Source organism: Oncorhynchus clarkii, chromosome 18, assembly GCF_045791955.1.
Source record: "Oncorhynchus clarkii lewisi isolate Uvic-CL-2024 chromosome 18, UVic_Ocla_1.0, whole genome shotgun sequence".
Taxonomy (NCBI): domain Eukaryota; kingdom Metazoa; phylum Chordata; class Actinopteri; order Salmoniformes; family Salmonidae; genus Oncorhynchus; species Oncorhynchus clarkii.
In genome coordinates, this window is record NC_092164.1 from 44,213,807 (window position 1) to 44,234,489 (window position 20,683).

At 42.8% G+C, this 20,683-nt stretch overlaps 1 protein-coding gene across 1 annotated transcript in view; it reads left to right on the forward strand.

The window, feature by feature from the left end:
• The first annotated feature begins 4,731 nt into the window (after positions 1 to 4,731).
• Positions 4,732 to 20,683, forward strand: part of LOC139373555 (partitioning defective 6 homolog gamma-like) — a 44,446-nt gene continuing 28,494 nt past the window's right edge. The window contains exons 1-2 of the mRNA XM_071114201.1: positions 4,732 to 5,024; positions 9,493 to 9,715. Coding sequence (XP_070970302.1) covers positions 4,950 to 5,024; positions 9,493 to 9,715 — 298 coding nt within the window. The 5' untranslated portion in view covers positions 4,732 to 4,949. The remainder of the gene's footprint in view (positions 5,025 to 9,492; positions 9,716 to 20,683) is intronic.

Genomic DNA, 20,683 nt, shown 5'->3' on the forward strand with positions numbered 1-20,683 from the left:
CCTGCTGGAAGGTGAAGCACCATCCCAGTCTCAAATCTCTAGAAGACTGAAACAGGTTTCCCTCAAAAATGTCCCTGTATTTAGCACCATCCATCATTCCTTAAATTCCCAGTCCCTACAGCATGAACATCCCCACAACATGATGCTGCCACCACCATGCTTTACTGTGGGGATGGTATTCTTAGGGTGATGAGAGGTGTTGGGTTTGCGCCAAACATAAAGTTATCCTTGATGGCCAAAAAGCTCCATTTTAGTCTCATCTGACCAGAGTACCTTCTTCCACATGTTAGTGGATTCTTTCACATGCCTTTTGGCGAACACCAAACGTGTTTCCTTTTTTCTGGCCACTCTTCCGTAAAGCCCAGCTCTGTGGAGTGTACTGCTTAAAGTGGACAGATACTCCAATCTCCGCTGTGGAGCTTTGCAGCTCCTTCATAGCTACCTTTGGTCTCTTTGTTGCCTCTCTGATTAATGCCCTCCTTGCCTGGGGAGAGCTCCTTGATCTTCATGGTGCCGCTTGCTTGGTGGTGAGCCTTGCTTGGTGGTGTTGCAGACTCTGGTGCCTTTCAGAACATGTGTATATATACTGAAATCATGTGACAGATCATGTGACACTTAGATTGCACACAGGTGGACTTTATTTAACTAATTATGTGACTCCCCTTCCTTGCAAAGGGGTGAATACATATGCACGCAACACTTTTCCATTAAATGTTTTTACATTTTTTTGTAGGTACTTTTTTTCATTGCATTTCACCAATTTGGACTATTTTGAGTATGTCCATTACATGAAATCCATATAAAAATCAATTTAAATTACAGGTTGTATTGCAACAAAATAGGAAAAACTGTATGTATCCATATAAATGATGCCAGCTGATTCATGATTTGGACTGGCTGAGAAACGCTGCCTGCCTGTCTGTCTCGTCCTGACATGTTCATGTCTTTGAATATTGAAACAATGTTGCAAATGTCAGAGAGACAGAAAGCAAGGTTTATACAAATCTCTGGTGTTGAAAACTAAAGACATGTGACACGTCTTAAAGTTAGAGAGGGAGATCAAGTTTAGAACTTGCCTGGCTGGGCTGATGAGACAGCGCTTTGCTCAGTCAGATGAAACAGAGTAAATAGGCATTTTAATGTTGGTAACATGTGGAATGACACCGCAGTTTTAACCAATTCAGGATTAAGCCCATCTGTTGTATAACGCTTAATTATAAACTGGGTGGTTTGGCTGACAGCTGTGGTATATTTATTTTACTTGGCAAGACAAGAACAAATTCTTATTTTCAATGACAGCCTAGGAACAGTGGGTTAACTGCCTTGTTCAGGGGCAGAACGACAGATTTTTACCTTGTCAGCTCAGAGATTTAATCTTGCAACCTTTCGGTTACTAGTCCAACACTCTAACCACTAGGCCACGCTGCCACCCTGTATATCAGACCGTATACCACGGGTATGACCAAAACACTTGTTTTTACTGCTTTAATTACATTGATAAACAGTTCATAATAGCAATAAGGCCCCTCAGGGGTTTGTGATATAAGGCCAATATACCATGGCTAAGGGCTGTGTCCAGGCACTCCAGCCCTTAGCCGTGGTATATTGGCCATATAAATCAAATCAAATGTTATTGGTTGCATAAACATATTTAGCAGATGTTATTGTAGGTGTAGCGAAATGCTTGTGTTCCTAGCTCCAACAGTGCAGTAGTATCTAACAATTCACAACAATACACAAATCTGAAAGTAAAAGAATGGAATTAAGAAATATATAAATATTAGGACGAGCAATGTCAGCGTGGCTTTGACCAAAATAGAGTAGAATAGAATATAGTATATGCATATGAGATGAGTAAAGCAGTATGTAAACATTATTAAAGTGACTAGTGATTCCGTGTCTACAGTATGTACATAGGGCAGCAGCCTCTAAGGGGCAGTGTTGAGTAGCCAGGTGGTAGCCGGCTAGTGATGGCTGTTTAACAGTCTGACGGCCTTGAGATAGAAGCTGTTTTCCAGTCTCTCTGTCCCAGCTTTGATATATGCAGGAACTGTTCCAAACTGTTCCGGCTGGGAAGGATGCGAACGCCTAAGGCTAGGGGCCGGTGTGCCGGCGACAGGCTACTACAGAACACAATCACACCTAGAGCAGACAGTGGTGAGTCCAGTGGTGAGAGCAACTTTGTTGAATTTTCTGGGGAGAAAGAATACTTGCTTTAACTTTTCAGCGTTGATTTAGTTGAGCACTCTCCCTTAGTAAACTATTAGACTATGTTCAGATACACAGACAGACAAGCAATAAGTCAGATTGCTTGTTTGATTGATCAATTGGTAAACTGGAGTGGAGAGGTCAGCTAAACACCAAGCAGAAGTAGAAATGAAGGGAAATTGAATAGACAGACCAAGAGATAAAGAGGCAAACACTATCAGTTCAGATGATTACAGGCCTGGTCATCAATTTTGAATTGCTTTGTTTTTTTCTTTGAAAGGGAAAGGGGGGATACCTAGTTAGTTTTACAACTAAATGCATCCAACTGAAATATGTCTTCCACATTGAACCCAACCCCTCTGAATCAGTAACAAGGGTCCTGTCCTGACCGACAAGGTTATGTCATTACAGTATCACTTTCAAATAACACATTCATAAACAAAGTAGACTAACGCAGCAGAAATGATGTAACAAAATACTCACACCTCCATCTTTAGTTTAAATGTAATATTGCGCCTAGATACCAGCTCTGGTGGTAGCTGTGGCTTAGTGCTCCTTCCTAACAATATTCTCTAGCTCTTTCACTTTACTTTAGACACATGTATAAAGGGTGTGGCACAGGTAGTCGATGGGGAACAGAAATGGACAGTGTTAGTCATGATCCTTGGAAACCAACATTAGAGTCTGCCCGACTGCATGTGTTGCTGCGGGGGACCAGAAGATTGCTGGTTGGTGCCCACTGTAGAGACGGACATAATCTACTCTGTCACAAACCCAAGTCATAAAATATTCCGGAAAATTCATCTTTATACTATATGTAGTATCATACTGATACTATCTGTAGACTATTAGTTAGGCTATTTTATCAACGTCTGTCTGGGTCGTCATGCCGACCGTGCCAACATTCCAAAAATATGGGCACATGTGCAATGACATCCACAGTCCACTGGACTGCAGTCTAAGCTTGGGACAGGTAGTTTTTGACACAGTCTTGTTTAGTAGTATGTCAATTGATTCAATGCCAGACCAATATGAACTACATTACCTAACATCTGATATATTTATTTCTGGTCAGTCCATAATACTCCATTTGTAACAATGATTCATGTTTTAAATATTACTTTGACAAACTTTGTTACTATCAAAGTGACACTTCTGATCTCGACCAAACTGTTATGATCTCAAATAATACAACTATTATAGATCCTACATAACATAGTAATATCTTAAAGTTATGGATATTTCTCAGATGCAACTTCAGGCCTAACTCCCACATTCTGTTTGAGGCCTTAATCAGGATGAAATTATATTCACTTTTGGTTTCTTTATAGTACACACAATAACACAACAGGCCTAGAGTAGAAAAACATGAGTGTTTAGAATGATGTTTACAGTGTGAGGGGAGGAGGTAGCTTCACACACAGAGTCAACGGACACCCAGCAGGTCAAGAGATGCTCCTGTAGCCTCGCAGCTTGGAGCAGAGGGCTGGGCTGCAGCTGTTCCGTTCTGCAGGCGTCTCCATGCCGCCAGAATGCAGACACAGCTTCACACAGCTTCACACAGCTTCACACACACACACACACACACACACACACACACACACACACACACACACACACACACACACACACACACACACACACACACACACACACACACACACACACACACACACACACCATGACCATGCTGCTTTATACAGTTACAGAATTATCTATCCTCATGGCTGGCCCTGAATAACTTGGTGTCTTTTGTCTTTCTTGGCATATTATGTGGATCTCTCTACTAAACATATCAATTATTTCTAGTGAAAAAATAGGACAAAGGGGTGTATACCAGTTTGTATTATTCATTGAGGGAATGATGCATGATTTTTAAACTAGGTTATTGCTCTCAGTCAGATTGAATCGTTTCAAAATGCTTAGGCTATAAATCAATAACGCCCGAGGGGGTGTGGTATATTTAAGCAATAAGGCCAGAGGAGGTGTGGTATATGGTCAATATACCACGGCTAAGGGCGGTTCTTAGGCACGACACAACACAGAGTTAGAGCAGTAAAAATACATGTTTTCTCATGCCCGTGGTATACGGTCTGATATACTACAGCTGTCACCCAATCAGCATTCAGGGCGCGAACCACACAGTTTATGAGGCTTATTCTAAACCAGATAGTCCGGGTCCTAAGCATTATAAACTGGGTGGTTCGAGCCCTGAATGCTGATTGGGTGACAGCCGTGGTATATCAGATCATATACCACAGGTAGAACAATTCCTGTATTTTTTACCAATTACTTTGGTAACCAGTTTATATTAGCAATACGACACCTCGGGGGTTTGTGGTATATTGCCAATATACCACGGCAAAGGGCTGTATCCAGGCATTCCTGTATCCAGGAATAGTCCTTAGCCGTGGTATAATGGCCATGCATCGCGTCCCCTGGCGTCTTGGAGGACGTGTGTTTTGGGAGGGTTGAAAGCTGAAAACGTTCATGCAGGAGCTCGATGATGTCATCTGCGAACTCACTCCCCCAAGTCAGAGGCACCGATTTGTTGTCTTCGTTTCATTTCCCACCTGAAGTTTCTCCAATGCGTATCGGACCGCAGCACAAACCGAGAAAGTCAGATAACTAAACTTTGCTGTCTAAACGACGTGGGATTTAAGGGATTTAGCGACTGGACATAGACCCGAACAGCCCCTTTTCTGTGGGCGAGCGCGTGAACTTTTACTGGAACCGCAAAAATGAATCGGAGTTTTAATAAATCCCAATCTTCCCTGCAATATTTTGATTGCATCGCGGTTGAAGTGAAAAGCAAGGTAAGCCGACTAGCCTATCGTTGGAACACATTTAGACACCATCATGACAATTTTCTTTGAAGTAGGCTAAATAGTTAGCCTAAGCTACTTCACATGCTCTGGAATGGGGTTTCTGGCTAAATAGACTCGGCTGTGGTGGAAGAGGTACTGTACTGCTACTTGTCTAGATTTGACCTGCCACATGCAATGGGAATACTCACAAACTCTCAACAATTACGCTACAGTTGGTTAGTTGATGAATTGGTTGTAAACTACTGTGATTTTCACAAGGCAACTTTTTCAAATTTCTTGTGGAAAACCCGCTGAAGATTGGGACTATTCATGCGAATCCTAATGCCATGGCAGATGTTCTAGAAAAACGGGTTTTGCATTGACGAAGGATCGATTAAATGTGTTAATTATTCTAAAGAAAGTCTCATGGTAATTCCCAAGAGTAGCGGTCGAGATATGGTTATTTTTTGCAACATTTGTTGCAACTACTCTTGATTGTTTTGCTACTAACAAGAGTTGACACTGACAGCGTGTTGATTTCAACACAACAATACACGGACTGACTATACAAGATCATAGCCGAGCTTTCTCAACCAAATTACATTCCAATAGACCTAATACCGATTTATTTAGTTATTTTAACACAAATATGCTCTCTCATTGTTGTGAAACAAAAATGTAGTCGTCTATCGATGTGGGCTAGAAACCGAGACATGTTGTATTTTAGTTATTCGGTCATGCAGCTCTTGACCTGCTATGTGTGTGTGTGTGAGAGAAACTACCTCCTCCCCTCATACTGTAAACATCACTCTTAAGTCTGGAGTGTGTGCCAGTTGCCTACCAACCAACAGACATTGGTGGGTGATAAGACGAATATGTGCCATTTGAAACCATTAGTGGAATAGATCCGTTCAGACGACTAGATCTCTTCTCTACTGGCCCATGTCGTGTCCTTCCTCCATCCTGACATGTCAATATATTGTACTGATAGTATATTCTTCTACTTCTATGATATCTGTTGCTCAGGTTATGTTCCTCCATCATTCTTCTCTTTCCTCCTCTCTTACAAGGTTTAGGATGGTGCTGATGTTGTTTAGTTTATCCTCAGGTGGATTTCACAGCCTGGACATTTCTTAGGCGGGTTGTATAATCTTTGTGTAGTGTTGTGGCTGGCAGTGTTTTGCTCAAGGCTCTCGTTGGTGAAGTGCATCAATGCACCATGCCTGCCCGCCGCAGAGCTGATCCACCTCTATTGTTTCAGAGGGCTGAGTGAGTATTCAGCTCTAATTCAGAGTTAATATTCAGTCTCACTAATTCATACCGGGTCTGGAATGCTGCTGACCCATTGTCTGTCTCTCTGTCTGTGGTGAAAGGAGGTCCTCTTTTAGGAGCCCTATCAGAGTGTTAGGGCCCCCTTCTGGCTTATCTCTCCTGGGAACCCCTTAAGGAGCAAGCAGTTTAACGTTTTGTTTGTGTGTTTAAAACAACCTCTGATAGGTGGAGAGGAAACTTGTCAACTTTAGGAGAAACTTGTCATCAAGAGCCATATTGGGTTGGGCTAGGTAGGGCAGGACTAAACGTGTCATCACAGAACTAATTGGCTGTTGTAGTGAGTCAACCGGTGTCATCCTCTAGTGACACGACAACCTAACTCACCATCACCACTCTATTCAGGCCTGTTGGAGTGTGACCTCAATCAGGCACCATCTCTCCCCACTGAGGGAGTGAATCGGTATCAGCCTCTTAGTGATGTCATAAAGGAGTTTAGTTCCTGTTTTTCACTGACCCAGGAGGAGAACCTGTTCTCTGGAATTGTTCTGATAACACCAGACTCGAACAACGTGGCTTCTCAAAGATGAGCTGTGTTGCAACAGGCTGGTTTGTCTCAGCGCCAGCTGTTCTCTGTAGAGATGTCTTTAGATGGTACTGTAGCATGTCTTCATTCACCCGACAGTATCTACCTCACCCTCCCTCACCCATCACGGTTCATCTCTCAACCACTGGAATTTGCATCTCCATACAAAAACTGTCCGTAGGTCGGCTGGGTAGTTTTAGATTGTCACGCGGGGAAGAAGCGTGATAAGACCGAGAAGCCATTAGCAAACTTAGTCTGGCCTCCATCCATGTCAGTCAGTGTGTCGGGCCTAATGCTTGAGCAGCGCAGCCTGTCAGTCTGTACCTGTCTGGACCCGTTTTTAACATTCTCCCGTGAAAGAGGAGGAGGTGCTCTTTGTTAGTGTGATGTATTATTTTCAGGTTCTGATTCAAATTTAGCTCATGATCTTGTCCAGACTTGAAGCTGGCTGACTCCCTTTAGGCTGTGTTCGTGTTTTAAACACAGGCTGGTTTAACAGCTCAGTCACACGGATGACATGGTAACATACTGAAACACTGACCTCTACTTTTCAACAGCGAACATATCTAGCACTTTTAGGATTCTGTTTTTGAATCTATTTTATTGAGGGTTTTTTTTCTTCATAAAATCATATCGTGCCTCAGTGGTTTTCACAAGGCCTCATTAGCCCACAAGCTGAGAGAGAACAGTCTGTCACAAACCCATCACTTATTGCTAAATGTAGGTTTCATTTGATGATTTATTTTGGTGTGTGTGTGTGTGTGTGTGTGTGTGTGTGTGTGTGTGTGTGTGTGGTGTGTGTGTGTGTGTGTGTTTATTCATGTTTGGCATCAGTATGAGTTGGATAACACACCTGGCATCACACTGCCTCACCAACATATTCAGATGGTATTTCACGTTGTAATGACAAACTGCATGACAGGCGCAGTCTAACTCAAACCTCCCAGCAGTCTAACCTAGGCCTTCCTCTAGAACAGACTGTCATCGGGCCTTCCTCTCTGAGCAGATAATTACCGCACCATAGCATAGTGCAGCACAGTTCACCACCATCCACAAGTGACTACTGTTGTAATGTGACTGCTATTGTCAGAGACAAAGCCTAGTTTGTGTTATGCAGACCCAGTGCCCACGCATACAGTGATAGGGTTTCTACTGGCTATGTCAGTTACATGACCAGAGCTGTGACCCCTGGGTCACCCCAGCTGCTCTCCATGGTGGTCCAGTCTCTCTCTCTCTCTCTCTCTCACACACAGACACAGACACGCCAGTACAGACAATCACGCCTCTGAGCATCCTGTTTGAGCAAACCTTGGTGTGTGTGTGCATGCTCAGTCAGTTTGTCCACCCCCATATAATGTTGTTCTGACCCGAACTGTTTTGTCTGTTGGCGTCATCTCATCCAGATAGGCTTGTTTACTGCTGACTCATTCACCTGCATTGTTCCTTTGTCTCAGACAAATGGCACCCTACTCCCTATATAGTGCACTACTTTTGACCCGGGTCCTTGATCAACAGTACTGGACTAGAGTGAGCTCCAAAAGTATTGGGACCGTGACAATGTTCATGTTGTTTTGGCTCTGTACTCCAGCTCTTTTGATTTGAAATGATACAATGGCTACGAGGTTAAAGTGCAGACTATCAGCTCTAGTTTGAGAGTTATTTTCATCCGTTATCGTGTGAACCGTTTAAAAATGAAAGCACTTTTTGTACATAGGTAGCATCCACGTTAATGTAGAAGTGTTTAGAAACATTCTATTCTTATTTACAATAGAAGTGACTCCAAAATGACACTACATTATTTACTATTCATTTCTATTGGACACAAAATATTCTAAAACACAAGCAAAATAAACAGCAAGTGCATCCAACAAGTTTGTACGGGACCAAATACTAAACCTTTGACTACTTTAACACACACAAGTGAATTTGTCCCAATAACTTTGGTCCCCTAAAATGTTGGGACTATGTACAAAAAGTGCTGTAATTTCTAAATGGTTCACCCGATATGAATGAAAATACTCTCAAATTAAAGCTAATTAACCTCACAGTCATTATAATTTCAAATCAAAAGTTCTGGAGTACAGAGCCCCAAAAAAACAAATAATTGTCACTGTCCCAATTCTTTTGGAGCTCACTGTGTATTTAGGGAAAAAGGTGCATTTGGGACAAGCCTAAACCTCCACTTCCCTCTTGCTTCAGTGGGATAAATGGAAGACATGGACATAGCAATTACGGCTCTTTTCTTTACCTGTGCCGTGGCTTGTTTGAGTGTTACATTGTGTAAATAGTTTTATTGTGGTTAGACTGTCTGTGAAGTTCTGAAAAATCATCTTCTTTAGACATCCTGAAAGAATATTGTGTCTGTCTGCCGATTCTGTTTTGGCTGAACATCGTCTGGCCTTGGTGGTGGATTAGAGAACAATGTGAAGCAGTTGTGACACTGATTACCTAGCATTTTAGGACTCTGTCCCACTGAGGTCCCTTGTGTCTAACTATACGTTTATAGGCCAGGTCGATATCGATCGAGATTCAAGTATAAGGTTGGCTCAAATTGTGTTCAGTGCTGTGCTCGGTCACCAAGCAGCTGTCTTGCTAACTCACCCCTATGTGTTGTCCCTGCAGTACGGAGCAGAGTTCCGGCGGTTCTCCGTGGACCGGTTCAAACCGGGGAAGTTCGAGGACTTCTATAAGCTCGTCATGCACGTTCACCGCATCGCCAACATGGAGGTCATGATTGGCTACGCTGACATCCACGGAGACCTGCTGCCAATCAACAACGACGACAACTTCTGCAAGGCGGTGTCCACGGCCCACCCATTGCTCCGGGTCTTCATACAGCGACAAGGTGAGGAGGAGCTTGACTAATATATAGTGTTGCTGTTTCTGATCGAGCAGACTTATCGTTTTCTTCTGCGTCGTCATTGGTTGTAATGATTTAGGGTCTGTTTTCTCACCTATCGGTCAGGATCCTTTTTGTTTCGCTCACACGGGGGGGTTTACTGTCCTGTACTGCTGGTCCGCCGTGGGTGGGTGTGTGTGATGGGTCAGTCCTGTGTGCTATCTAAAAGGGGAATGCTTGCAGGCGAAAGCAGCCAATAGAAAGGAGGTCGATGGGAACGTCTTCTTTCATGCCAGACATGACTTCGAACAAAAGCCCTGCTTGAATGAGATGCTCCTCACTATGTAGGGCTGAACTGAGCGCTGCTAATCCAAAGGCACCGCTCCTAAACACTGAATGGGAGCCGGCCCCCCCCATATACACAAGGCCTGCGGAGGCCTCTTCCCCTGTATACCAGGCATGGGACCAGGCATGGGCATCCGACTGCAGCCGGCCCCAGCATACAAATGCATCCATCACCTTTCATGTGGAATGTTCACGTCATTGGCTGTGTTGTGTTTCCTGGTGTACTGTCCCGCTACGTACTCCTGCAGTTCGCGTTATGACAATACTCCCAATGGTTGTAATGCAAGAGGCTGAACAAAGTGGGGTGTTATCATGGCACATTGCTGACACAAAGGATTTGTTTGTTGAAAGGATTGCAGCTCCAGTAGGAAGGAAGATTATACAATGCCTCTCCTAACAAAGAGTTTGTTTTATCAGGTGTTTTTTTGTTGTTGTGAAGATCTAAGTAATGATAGTGAAGTATTCATGTGTGTGCAGCAGGGTAAGGTGAACTTATTGCATTGGGACTCATGGTGTAAGCGTGGGTACTATTTACAGGAATTCGCGCTGTAGTTACTTTGGAGATGAGTCAGCATTCTCGAGCTGTGTATTGAACTTTACTGGAGGCCATTGTTCTAACGTCTATTCATACTGAGGCCTATTCCTGCCTGTGTATCTGGGGGTAAAAATCCCCTGTGATGAGTAGCGCTGGGTAGTACCAACCTACAAGCACCACAGGTTTCCCGTCAGTCACGCTGTCCAAGCATCTCCTGACCACCCGGAGAACAATCCAGGCCTCTGTCAGAGACGGTCAGTAGTTAGAACTGCTGCCCTCTCTCAGGGCCTCGCATAGAGTCATTAGTTTGACTCAGCGTCATGACTCTGTCACTCTGATCACACGGATCCTATTCTAACGCAGTATGGGTCGTCTGGACCCACTGACTGAACAAACACTTAACTAGCCTCACATCCTAACCTCACAGAGACGACAATGTTGCTGTTATGAGCAGTAGTCTTAAACATTGTCCCTCTCTCTGTTTTGGGAAAAAGCTGGAAAGGAAATTCCTTATGCAAAACACTCCTCTCTGAGTGAAACTCTGGAATGGGTTTATAAGACTGAACAGAGAAGGTAAATGTCCCTGACAATTGAGTTTCAAAGCCCAGAACCCCTCACTGTCTGTCAATTTATAGTCTTCTCTCTCCCACCACATGACCTCGGACCCAGCCAATCAGAGTAGAGACATAAAGTCAGATGAGGCCCCTGGGGCCAGGGTAGGGTGGTCACTAGATCATCTCCATGGTCCACTGCCATGACAAGGACCCATTTGATGTGCTGCTGCACAGGTGCACTTCTCCCCTCCGCCCGGGACCCACTAAGACCCTCAGATCTCTGGGTAATGACTAATCTGAGTCCAGGGGGGAACTGAACCTGTAAGAGCCCCGCAAAGGGCCCACTTCCTCCTGGTTTAATTTGAACTCACCACCCCACCCCCTACCTTTCTCCAACCCCCTCCCCCGTGTGAGTGTGGAGACCTTGCTGCTGCTTTTACAAGGTTGTCTTTCTCTCTGGCCGGTAACCAGGCCTGTCGGCAGTTTAGAGGGCTCAGTCAGTAGCCACATGCATCATTGCATCTGGCTTTCACCCATCCTTCCTGTGCTCTCCGTTGTTCAGTGAGTTATGAGGTTGTAGGACAATCAACATCGGACTGAGGAAGAGCGGGTTAAGGATCGTTCTCCACCTGCTGTTATGCAGTATTTTCCTGTTTAAAGGGGAGATCCAGGGATATTGGAACGATTCCTTTTGCATAATTTACTAATCCTGTTACTGGAGCCACGTCTGTTTGCAAAATCATGATTAATGAAGTGCAGAGATGGGGAAACTGTGGCCTCGACTAGTAAGCTGATTACGGAGGGGCAACAGTATTAGGATTGTCCTGTAGACATATAGAGCAGAGACAGTTGAACTCTGGAACAGTCTATTCTAGTGTACAACTGTTACAGTTTGGGAGCTTTGGAAGATACAGCATGAGTATGAGGACAGAGGGGAAAGGAGTAGTGGGAAAGCATGCCTGTATTCAGGCTCCCTGCCTGAGATGATGGTGTGGGTGTGATTGTAGCTGTCCAGTCATGTGGAGCCTGCTGGTCACTCACATTAGCTCTGGGTCAGAGAGCTGCAGGGGTGGAGCTTTGTCTGGCCTCCCTGGTTCTGCAGTGGTGGAGCTTTAGGTTGTCTCTGAAATGTCACCCTGTTCACCATATAATTCACTACTTTTGACCAGGGCCCTATAGGGAATCTTATAGCCTCTTTAGACCAGCTCTGGCATGACCACTTCTAATGTAGCTCAAGCTGATAATTGCTGCATTGGGTTAAGGTTCAACTTGTGAGTTGTAACTTTTTAATAAAAATCTTTGCCACGATGCAAATGGATTCAAATTACATTATAAATACAGAATGAAATAGCTGGCACTCATGGTGTGTATCAGGGGTAGGCAAATCGATTCAGCTGTGTGATGATTTTTGTCAGAGTGAAAAGTCGTGGGGGCAGCCGGAACATAATTATAATCATTTGTACACTGCAAATTGATCAAAAATAAATTGTATTTGAAAAGAACAATTGCATACAGTGCCTTCAGAAAGTATTCACAACCCTTTTCACACATTTTGCTGTGTTACAAAGTGGGAATAAAATGTCTTTTTTTTTGTAAATGTTATACACAAAATACTCAATGTCAAAGTGGAAGAAAAATTCTAACCTTTGTAAAAAAGAAAATCATGAAAAATGAAACACTATCACTATAGATAAGTATTCGACCCTCTCAGTCAATGTAAACCCTCACCTTTGACAGTGATTATAGCTGAGAGTCTTTCAGGGTAAGCCCATTTATTATTTTCAAAATTCTTCATGCTCTGTCACATTTGTTGTTGATCAATGCTAGACAACCGTTTTCAGGCAGATATAGATAGTCTGTAACTCGGCCACACAGGTACATTCACTGTCTTGGTAAACATCTCCAGTGTAGATTTGGGCTTGTCCTTTAGGTTATTATACTGCTGAAAGGGGAATTCATCTTCCAGTGTCTGGTGGAAAACGGACAACCAGGTTTTCCTCTAGGATTTTGCCCCTTTGCTCCATTCCATTTATTTTGTATCATTAAGTAACGGGGAGTTTAATAGGGACCGACTGGCGCAGCTGTCTAAGGCAATGCATTGCAATGCTAAAGACGTCACTACAGACCTGAGTTCGAGCCCGAGCTGTATCACAACCGGCCGTAATCGGGAGCCCCATAGGGCGATGCACAATTGGCCCAGCGTCGTCCGGGTTAGGGGAGAATTTGGCCGGGGTAGGCCGTCTTAACTGACTTGCCTAGTTAAATAACATAAACAAATATATACAATCATACCCATAACATGATGCAGCCACCACTATGCTTGAAAATATGGAGAGTGGTACTCAGACATGTTTGGGGTAAATCCAATATTACCACGACTTTGTATTCAGGACAAAAAGTGAATTGCTTTGCAAGGATGCCTGTATCTTTGTAGTGACTGCGTGTATTGATACACCATCCAAAGTGTAATTAATAACTTCACCATGCTCAAAGGCATATTCAATGTCGGCTTTTCATTTTTTTGACCCATCTACCAATAGATGCCCTTCTTTGCAAGGCATTGGAAAACCTCCCTGATCTTTGTGGTTGAATCTGTGTATGAAATTCACTGCTTGACTGAGGGACCTTTTTTTTAGAAGATAATTGTATGTGTGGGGTACAAGGATGAGGTAGTCATTCAGAACTCATGTTCAACACTATTGCACACAGAGTGAGTCCACACAACTTATTATGTGACTTGTTAGGCAAATGTGTACTCCTCCTTATTTAGGCTTGCCATATTGACTGAAGACATTACAGATATAAATGTTTAAATCATTTGTAAAAATGTTGAAAACAATTTGACTTTGACATTATGGGGTATTGTGTTTACGCCAGTGACAGAACGTTTTTAAATTCAAACAAAATGTGGAAAAGGGTGAGGGGTATTGGCACTTTCTGAAGGCGATGTACCTTGATTACATACATACATTACATACATACATACAGACATGATCACGTCTTTTTTTATTTTTTTATTCATGGGAGTACTTGAGCAGATTTCCTAAATTGAACTTATTTTTTAAAGCTAAATTCCTGGTGATTTTATAGATAGATCTAACTATCTACCTACCTACCTTTCTACACACACAAAACAACTTTGGGGGGACAAATAAATGACTCGCTGGCTGATTTTTGCGTCACGGGCCACCTGTTGCTACCACTGGTGTATATGCAGAGCATAGATAGATTGGTTTTATTGTTTTGCATTGGGTCAGTTCCACAATAACAGAATTTCAACGTTTAACAAACCATACAACTCTATGCACAAGGACTACTTTTAACAATTTCCACAGAAAAATGTATCAAAAAGAATTTAGTGGAAGAGCTGTGGTGATGTAAACTTTGGGAACAGAATTTTGGTAAAATCTCCCTCTGGTTTTTATGCGACCACGTTTGCCAAAAACTCTGTTAAATATCTGCTCCGAATTTTACTTTTACCTACTTTTCGCCCCAATTTCGTGGTATCCAATTGGTAGTTACACTCTTGTCTCATCGCTGCAACTCCCGTACGGACTCGGGAGAGGCAAAGGTTGAGAGCCTTGCATCCTCCGAAATACAACCCAACCCAGCCAAGCCACACTGCTACTTGACACCATGCCTGCTTAACCCGGAAGCCAGCCGCACCAATGTGTGGGAGGAAACACCGTACACCTGGCGACCGTGTCAGCGTGCATTGCGCCCGGCCTGCACAGGAGTCGCTAGAGCACGATGGGACAAGAACATCCCTGCCAACCAAACCCTCCCCTAACCCGGATGACGCTGGGCCAATTGTGCGCCGCTCCATGGGTCTCCAGGTCACGGCCGGCTGCGACAGAGCCTGGACTCTAATCAGGTTCTCTAGTGGCACAGCTAGCACTGCAATGCAGTGTCTTAGACCACTGTGCAACTCGGGAGGCATCTGCTCCGAATTAACATGACACATTGAATTAACATGACACATAGAAAAAATAGTTTTTGGTTATTAACCTGTTGGATCTCTGGGGGCGCTATTTCATTTTTGGATAAAAAACGTTCCCGTTTTAAGCGCGATATTTTGTCACGAAAAGATGCTCGACTATGCATATTCTTGACCGTTTTGGAAAGAAAACACTCTGAAGTTTCAGAATCTGCAAAGATTTTGTCTGTAAGTACCCCAGAACTCATTCTACAGGCGAAACCAAGATGATGCATCACCCAGGAATTAGCAGAATTTCTGAAGCTCTGTTTTCCATTGTCTCCTTATATGGCTGTGATTGCGCAAGGAATGAGCCTACACTTTCTGTCGTTCGCCCAAGGTCTTAGCAGCATTGTGACGTATTTGTAGGCATATCATTGGAAGATTGACCATAAGAGACTACATTTTCCAAGTGTCCGCCTGGTGTCCTGCGTCGAATTCGGTGCGTAATTGCCAGCTGCTTCCACTTTACCATTTGATTCAGGGGAGAAAGCATGTGTCCAAGAACGATGTATCAATGAAGAGATATGTGAAAAACACCTTGATGATTGATTCTAAACAGCGTTTGCCATGTTTTCAGTCGATATTATGGAGTTAATTTGGAAAAAAGTTCGCGTTTTGAGGACTGAATTTTCGGTTTTTTTTTGGTAGCCAAATGTGATGTATAAAACGGAGCTATTTCTAATACACAAAGAATCTTTTTGGAAAAACTGAGCATCTGCTATCCAACTGAGAGTATCCTCATTGAAAACATCAGAAGTTCTTCAAAGGTAAATGATTTTATTTGAAGGCTTTTATGTTTTTGTTGAAATGTTGCGTGCTGGATGCTAACGCTAATGCTAACGCTAAATCCTTTGTTTGCTAGCTACTGTTACACAAATTATTGTTTTCCTATGGTTGAGAAGCATATTTTGAAAATCTGAGATGACAGTTTTGTTTACAAAAGGCTAAGCTTGCGAGATGGCATATTTATTTCATTTCATTTGCGATTTTCATGAATAGTTAACGTTGCGTTATGGTAATGAGCTTGAGTCTGTATTCCTGATACCGGATCCGGTATGGGGAGTTCCAAGAGGTTAACCTACAGTAAGTGAAGTGGATTTACACCCAGTAACGGAATTACGGTAATGGAATTACATGATGGGTCCCTGATCTGTAGTACACAGAAATGCATCATTATGGGTATGAATGAGATTCTCCAAAAGACATTTTCAGTTTCAGTTTCACAAGTTTGGACAGCGCAGCAGAGCAGAGTAGGGTTCTGTGTAGTACAGTCTAGCAGAGTAGAGTATAGTACATTATACTATACTTTACTGTACTCTTTCTTTGCTGTATTGGACTGTACTCTGCTGTGCTCTGCTTACTGTATTGTCCAAACTTGTGAAACATACGTCTATGATTGGTCCAGTCCGTCTGTGGACTTTAACAGCAAGGCCAAGGTGAACCGACCAAATTTCAACTACTTTTCAACGTCCATGGATGTCCAGTGTTGGTTGGTGCTCAGTGGGTGAGGATGCTGGTTACAGTAAATGGAAAGCGAGGGGGCTCATGGGTAGGTTTCAGTAAGAGCTGGGAGAGGTGACATTAACTGGAGAGAGAGTGCGCAAGGGATAGATTCTCCAGACTCTTAACACTCTTGGTTTTACCAAAGGACAACAGAAAGACAAAGAGAACTGCTATGAGCTGAACATAGTATGCCAGTGGAAGGGAGGACAGTAGCAGGTGACCCAACTGTGGTTTGTGACCAATATCCCATTGTAGCCAATTCACTTGTAGTAATTCTGTTACTCAATCTAATTTATTTAAAACACCCTTTTTACATCAGCAGATGTCACAAAGTGCTATACAGATCCCAACCTAAAACCCCAAACAGCAAGCAATGCAGATGTAGAAGCACAGTGGATAGGAAAAACTCCCTAGAAAGTAGAAAGGCAGAAACCTAGAGAGGAACCAGACTCTGAGGGGTGGCCAATCCTCTTCTGGATGTGCTGGGTGGAGATTATAAGAGTACATGGCCATTAAGGCCAGATCGTTCTTCAAGATGTTCCAACGTTCATAGATGACCAGCAAGGTCAAATAATAATCACAGGGGTTGTAGAGGGTGCAACAGGTCAGTACCTCAGGAGTAAATGTCAGTTGGTGTTACTAATGTTTTAAAATGTATTTTATTATTCTGAATTTTAATCACTTAATAATTAATAAACATTTGAAATCGGTTAAATCACTACAAGTCATTGGTAGGTCTACCATTACTTGTTACTTATGAACTTTCATTATCCTCTCATGAGGGAGAGAAACTAGAATATATCTTAAAGATGAGTGGGATTTTGATAATGGAATTACAAGGCACAAGGAAATATTTCTTACATTTACAGAAGCTAAAACAATTCTACAAAACTAAATGTGTTGAGATTATTCGGCATGGCTCTTTACGTCAACTTATTTGTGTTTTGATGTATTTCTTAAATGGTCATTTCCATGTAAAAGACCCAAGAACATGAAAATGTGAAGTTCATAGGATCATTTCAAATTTGGTGTCAAATAAATGCTAAGAGTCTCTATATTTCAGGGAAATAAAGGCATGTATACATTTTTCAACCATTTCCATCCTAAAAATTAGGACTAAGCAAAATGCTTTGCTTTCTGGTCAAACGGAAAACATCTCCCACACAAAGTCTTAAAAGGTATTAGAAATACAAAGCTAGGCAATTTTGTTTATGAATTAAGTGATTAAAATGTGAAAATCTGTTACCTTTTTGGTAGTTTCAGCTCAGGTAAATGTCTTGCGCTTTTGTCGTGTTGCTGTTTTTGTTTGTCTTTCTGTTTTTTCATTTGCGAGTTTGACTTTGAGCATCTCTGGATGTTTGCAAGTCCTCCATGGATGGGTAGGTTGGTTCTGATGCGATGTCCCATCAACATTTGTGCTGGTGAAAGTCTGTTCTGCAACAGTGCGCTGCGGTAGATCATTACAGGAAATCCTCCTTTCCATCTTGTGCCCTTTTCATCAGACCTTTGCCAATTTTGACTGAACTCACTGCTAAGCCGTTGGGGCTTGAGGTGTTATCTGAATCCCCAGTCGTTAGCGAATGATTGGAATTCGGAACTTGAGCTCTGCGGGCCATTGTCGGAGTACAGTTCAGACGCAACCCCATGTCTAGCGAAGACTGATTCCAGGTAGGTGATTACAGCTTTGCTGGAGGTAGTTGGCAGTGTTGCTACTTCAGGGTAGTTTAGGTAGTAGTCAGTAACAACAATGTATTTTTTTCCATTGCAGTCAAAAAAGTAAACTCCAACTTTGTAGTAGGGTTTGTTGGGTGCTGGATGAGGCATTAGTGGTTCTGCTTGCTGCTTTGGCCTGTAGGTCAAACACAGTTCACATGAAGCAGTGGTCTGGCTGATTTCCTGGTTGATTCTTGGCCAGTACATTACTTCTCATGCTCGTTGTTTGCATTTTACCTCAGCCAAGTAGCCCTTGTGTGTTTTCTGTAGCATTGTTTTGCGTAGTGTCATGGCAATGACTATCTTGTTGCCTTTGAACACTGTCATCCACAATGGTGAGCTCTGCTCTGCACATCCAGCAATCCTGTATTCTCTTTGGACAGTTGTTTTTCTGTGTGGGCCATCCCTATCAGTATTGTTTCTTTCAACTCTGTCATTGTTTCATCAGCTGCTGTCTCTCTTTTGATCTGCTCCATTATCTCAGAAGACACAGGAAGTGATGCTACGATCATATCGACATAGGCCTGAATCTGATTTTCTGTGTGTTGGCACTCCTCTTTCTTGTCAACTACTTGAGAAAGAGTGTCAGCGGCAAACATTTAGCTTTCCCGGGGTGTAGATCATCTTCACTTCATACTTTTGCAGTATGATCAACATTCTGGATTCTCATTGGACAATCATTCAGTTGCTTAGACATGACTGACACCAATGGTTTGTAGTCAGTTTCGACTTCAAGGCTTGTCTGTAGACTTATTGGTGAAACCTTTTGCAAACTCACGTTCGCCTGTAGTTCTTTCTCTATTCGTGCATAACTTGTTTCTGCACCTGTCAAGGCTCTGGACACATAAGCAACGGGTTGCCATGTGTCATCATGCTGAAGAACTACTTGCAGAAGAACTACTCACAGGCCAAACTGTGACACGAATGCAGAAATCCTTGTGCTTTTTTCTGGATCATAGAACCTGAGCACTGGCTCTTCTGTGATTGTCTTCGGGTTGTTTTTGAAGCAGTTTTCCTGCACATGAGTCCATGTCCATTTGTTTATCTGTTCCAGAAGACATCGGAGTGGTGCGGACAGTTGAGAGATGAACTTTTCAGACACTTCGTGCCCATGAAGTGTCTGAAGTCATCCTTGTTCTTCGGGTACTCCATGTTGTTGAAGGCTGATATTTTTCCTCGGTTGGTTTGACTAGATCCTCTGAAATGTCTCCCACAAAGGTATGTGTTTTCACATCACTCTCATTTGCCCTTGTTTAGTTTCAGGCTGACTTTCCGTGTCAGGTCCAGCACTTGTCTCACTCTCACATCATGTTCTTCTTTTGTGGACCCCCAGATGATGATATTGTCCATGGTCTCTAGTCCTGGAATGTGCTCATAGATTGTCTTGCGGTAGACCTCTGGCGCTGAGAGAATCCCATATGGTAGACCAAGAAATCTGTTCCTGCCCTCAGGTGTGTTGAATGTGCCTAGCCCTTGAGCTTGCATCATCTAGCTTCATTTGCCAGAATCCTGATGAGGCATCAAGCTTACTGAACCACTTTGCTCCAGCAAACTGCAAGATTATGTCTTCTCTGGTTGGCAACTTGAAATGCTCTCGCTTGATAGCTTTTTGAGATCTCTCCGGTCTAAACATATCCTGAGATCCCCGTTCTTTTTCATCACAATAACCAGTGATCTTACCCAATCTGTAAGTTCATCCATGTTTGTGATCACATCCATCTTTTCCATGTGTCAGAGTTCCTTCTTGAGCTTTTTTTCATGCACAACTGGAGTAATTTTGTCATCAATACATATTTTGTGTTCTCCAGGTTAACATCCGAGACCCTAAAACACATCCTCGTACTCAGTCAGTAGTGACTCTTGGTCATTTTCAGTCTGATGTCACTACATACTCTTTTCACCAACTGTAGCTTTTCACAAGCACTGATTCCTAGGATAAGCTGTACACTCTTTTCCACATTCAGCAGCTGTGATTTGAAATGTTTTTCCTTTGTGCTGTAAAGTTACTATGTAGCTTCCTTTGACTGCTATGTTCTCCCCAGTATACAGTGAGGGGGGAAAAAGTATTTGATCCCCAGCTGATTTTGTACGTTTGCCCACTGACAAAGAAATGATCCGTCTATAATTTTAATGGTAGGTTTATTTGAACAGTGAGAGACAGAATAACAACAACAAAAATCCAGAGAAATGCATGTCAAAAATGTTATAAATTGATTTGCATTTGCATTTTACTCTCTTAAACTGAGATTAGGAACACTCTCTTTGTTACCTGTATCAAAGACACCTGTCCACAGAAGCAATCAATCAGATTCCAACCTCTCCACCATGGCAAAGACCAAAAATCT